At 62.1% G+C, this 3,922-nt stretch overlaps 2 protein-coding genes across 4 annotated transcripts in view; both read right to left on the minus strand.

Annotated features, from left to right (window-relative positions):
- SAMD1 (sterile alpha motif domain containing 1) overlaps positions 1–447 on the minus strand; it is a 3,015-nt gene extending 2,568 nt beyond the window's left edge. Inside the window, exon 1 of the mRNA XM_025863031.2 lies at positions 4–447. Coding sequence (XP_025718816.1) covers positions 4–326 — 323 coding nt within the window. The 5' untranslated portion in view covers positions 327–447. The remainder of the gene's footprint in view (positions 1–3) is intronic.
- Positions 448–1,779: 1,332 nt separating this feature from the next.
- PRKACA (protein kinase cAMP-activated catalytic subunit alpha) overlaps positions 1,780–3,922 on the minus strand; it is a 16,979-nt gene continuing 14,836 nt past the window's right edge. For all 3 annotated transcript variants that reach the window (XM_025863138.2, XM_025863139.2, XM_025863140.2), the window contains exons 9-10: positions 3,564–3,728; positions 1,780–3,148 (exon numbers count right to left, since the gene is read on the minus strand). In XM_025863138.2, coding sequence (XP_025718923.1) covers positions 3,023–3,148; positions 3,564–3,728 — 291 coding nt within the window. In that variant the 3' untranslated portion in view covers positions 1,780–3,022. The remainder of the gene's footprint in view (positions 3,149–3,563; positions 3,729–3,922) is intronic.

A 3,922-nucleotide genomic window follows, 5' to 3' on the forward strand; every position in this document is an offset into this window, starting at 1 on the left:
GGCGGGGTGGCTCCGCGCCGGGGCGGCTGGACGCGCGCCGCGTTGCGGTACGAGATGCTCCCCTTGTAGCTGACCCGGAGCACGGCGCGCTGCTGGATCAGTTTCTCGAGCTCGGCGCGCGTGCGCTCCGGCTCCGGGCCGTGCCGCCGCCGCACCATCCGGCAGATGCGCTCCAGGTCCGGCCGCGCCTTGCGCGAGCGCAGCGAGTCGATGGTGTCCAGGATCCACTCTTGGTAGTGCGGGGAAGCGGCGGACGACGAGGCAGCGGCCGCCGTGGTGGCGGCCGCCGCCGTCTCCGGCGGGGGTAGGGCCGGGGGCCCCGCCATGCCTCCCGCCCGGCCCGGCTGCACCGTGCGCGCTGCCTCCCTCCCAGCGCGGCGCCCCCCTCCCCGGCTCCCCTCCCTCCGCCGCTGCCCGCCTCCTCCGCCTCCCCCCCCGGGGGGCGCAGCGCCTCGGCGGAGCGGCGGCGGCGCTGCTGTTTCTTTGCCAAAAAAAAAAAAAAAGAAAAAAGCGAGAGAGAGGGAGCGCGAGAGAGAAAAAACAGTGAGAGAGAAAGAAAAGAGAGAAAAAAATATGCACACACTCACTCACTCGCACGCACGCACACACAGACCCGCTTCTGCTGGGCGCGCGCGGGGCCGGGGATGCGAGGAGGGAGGAGGGGAGCGCGGCGCGGCCGGCCCCTCCCCGCCGCCGCCGCCGCCGCACGCGCGCCCTGCGCCCGGGACACTCCGGCCCCCCTTCCTTCCCTCCCTCCCTCCTCCCCGCCGCCCGCCTTCCTCCCTCCCACCCCCACGCGCCCGCTTTTAAGGTGGAGCCCGGGCCCCCCGCCCGCCCCCTTTACCCTGCGCTCTCGCTCACTCTGGCTCGCTCCGGCCCCCCCTTACAACTCCCGCGCGCTTTTTAAGGAGGCGCCGTGGAGTTGGCGCCGGGGCGGGGGCGGGGGAAAGCGGCGGGCGGGGGAGGGGGAGGGGAGCGCCGGGGGGGAGGGGAGAGGGGGCGGGCGGGGCGGGCGGGCGGCGCTCGGCCGCCCTCCAGCCATTGGGCGCGGGACCCAGACGTCCCCGGCGCCCAGCCCCCCTCTCCACGCCTCCCCGGCGCGCTCCGCTCTCGGGACCGCACTTACCGGGAACTCGCCGCCCGCGGGCCGGGCCGCTGCGCTTGCCGGGCGCCGCGGGGACCCTCGGACTGTCGCCACCCCCGCGCCCCAATGGCGCGCTTGGCCCCGCGCTCCGCGCCGAGGATGCGGGGAGGGGGGCGCGCACGGTTTCCCCCACCCTTTACCCCTCCCCTGCCACGGCCGCCCCCGCCGCCGCTCGGCCTCCCGGCGCGCCGGCCCCAGCGTCTCCCTAGAGCGCCCTCTCGGCCGAGGGCTGGACGCCGAGGGGGCGCGCCGTAGATTCGGGAACCCCGAATCCAGGGTCAAAGGGCACTTTGGCGCCCCCTTCTCCTGCGGGGCGGGGTAGTGGCGGAATTCCAGCCAAACCCGGTTTTACAAGGACTCCAGGCCAGATCCTGATCAGCCTGGACGTTGCGGTCCGAAATTCTCTTTCCAAACCCCTGGGGGTATGTGGGCGGGTGACCGAAGTCGGGAACACCAGCGACACTTTTTTTTTAAACAAAACTTTATTGGTAATAGTTTTCAAATATGTTTACAACAGCACACTGTTCAAGAGGAAGTCGCGTCCTTCGCAGCACACAGGTTGAATCGCCCCCGTGCCCACCCGGGGCCCCACCCCAGGCCTGAGAGCTCCTCCTGGATGGGGAGAAGTTATGAGAGGGACAAATATGGGGATGAATGGGGTGGCTCCCCACTTTTGTGTTGAGAGAAAAAAGCACAAATTGGGGGGGGGGAAAGGGTGATGGACAGCTGACAGCTAAGCAGAGGAGGAGCGCCCAGGATGGGGGGAGGGGGGCGGAGGCTGCTGGGTGAATAAAACAGGCAGCCCCTCCCCAGCAACCCTGGCCTTGAACCCCTGGCCAAGAGGCGGGAGGAGGGCTTTGCCTTCTTTTGCGGGGGTTGCCTTCCCAACTGAGCAGAGAGGAGGCTGGGCATTAAAATCTAGCTGAGAATAAAATTAGAGTTTGGGGGGAGTGCTGGTGGGAGGAAAGACCCTGGGCTTGGGGCTCCCCTTCTATCTTTTCGGGGGACAACTCCTTTTTGGCAGGGAGAGGGGCAGCTGCTTTCTTTGTCTCGGCCGAAGCCCAAGGGTGAAGAAAGGTCTGTTGGGGCAGAGGGGGACAGGGGCTTCCTAAAGGGGCTGAGACCCTTCCAGGCTTGCCAGGGGACCCCCCAGGGTTGGGGGGAGGTGGGCAGAGGAGCAGAGAAGATTAGCAGCTTGGGGCGGAGGTTTGAACCCCAGCTCCTTCCTTTAGAAATTCAGTCTGCTTCCCAGCCTTGTTAAAATGGATTTGGGAAGGGGGCAGCTTGGGAGGGGTAGGGGAAGGAGGAGGGGGAGGCACTGGTGGAACTTAAATAAGATTATACTTTTTTTTTTTTTTTTAAATTCTAGCAAGCAGCCCACTGAACAGGTCACTAAAATCTCTCCTTTCCAGGCACCACTGCTCTGAAGAGAAGGCTGGCCTTTCCTTCATTTGCCCTTAGAGGGTGATGCCTGTGGTTTAGGGGGGGTGGGGAGGGACTTAAGTTTGGGCCCCTCTTTCCACACCCCGTCCCTGAATACACCAGTAAGACATGGTCTGACTGGAATATAGAAACTCGTTTAAAACAGGCAGAAGTGGGCTGGGTGGGGGGCTTCTTGGGAGGAGGAAGGCAAAAGCGGTAGGGGGAGGTAGGAGGGGGAGGGGTTGAGGGGGAGCAGCTGGTGTTTCCATTCCTCTGAATATCTGGCTTCCTGCTCCCCCTACCCTGGAGGGTGGGGTGGGGTAAAATTAGATGCAAGGAACTCTGGGGCCCTCTGGCTGTTCAATCCAACCCCCCCCCCCCCCCCCCCAAAAAAAAAAAAAAAAAAAAAAAAAAGAAAGATGAAGAAAGAAAACCCGTGGGGGCACAGGCACACCCCTAAAACTCAGTAAACTCCTTGCCACACTTCTCATTGATGGAGACTCGGATCTCTTCCTCCTCATAGTCGTCAAAATTACTCGTGTCCCCAGGGCCTTTAAACTTTGGTATGAAGGGAGCTTCCACCTGGAGAGGGGTCAAGAACGACTCAGACCTCCGTAGTCAACATAATCATCCTTACAACAATAAATGTGAATGGCCTAACATTCATGAGATAACTTCCTCTGACCCAGGCCTGAGCTTAACATAAGGATGTGGACTCACCTTAACAACCTAAGAATCTCATTATATAGCCAGCTCACCAGAGGGGTGTCTCGTGCCCAAGGTCACAGAATGGCCAAATGACTCCACCAACCCCCATCTAGACCCCACTGTCCTAAGGCCCCTCAGCTACACTGACTCAGAGCCTGTGGCCTATTTTTAGATGCCACTGCCCTTTCCCTCTCTCCACTGGTAGCCCTCCCTGGCTCGTGGCCTCTGCTCAAAACCCTCAGTGCACCTGGTGGGGATGGGGGGTGGCATGGGGAAGGAGGCAGCGCACCTTCCTCTGGTAGATGGCGATCCAGTCAGTTGTGGCAAACCACTTGTGGTTCTTGATGTCGTTGACCCCGTTCTTGAGGTTCCCGAAGCGTTTGGTGAGGTCCACCTGCAGCAGGTTCCGCAGCAGATCCTTCAGGTCAGAGCTGAAGTGGGATGGGAACCGCACCTGGAGAAGGGGTTAACACAATCAGAGTGGGGGACTTGTCTGGAGTCTGGGGAATCCCAGAATGCTGCCTTTGCCACCTAATAGTCCGTCGCAGGTGGAGAATCCTCAACTTAAGTGTGCTTTAGGATCCCATTAAAAAAGCCTGTCGGGGGGGGGGGGCGCCTGGATGGCTCAGTTGGTTAAAGCATCTGCCT

This window comes from Callorhinus ursinus, unplaced genomic scaffold (genome assembly GCF_003265705.2).
Source record: "Callorhinus ursinus isolate GAN/ISIS: 27379988/994484 unplaced genomic scaffold, GSC_fseal_2.0 scaffold82, whole genome shotgun sequence".
In the NCBI taxonomy this organism is placed as follows: Eukaryota; Metazoa; Chordata; class Mammalia; order Carnivora; family Otariidae; genus Callorhinus; species Callorhinus ursinus.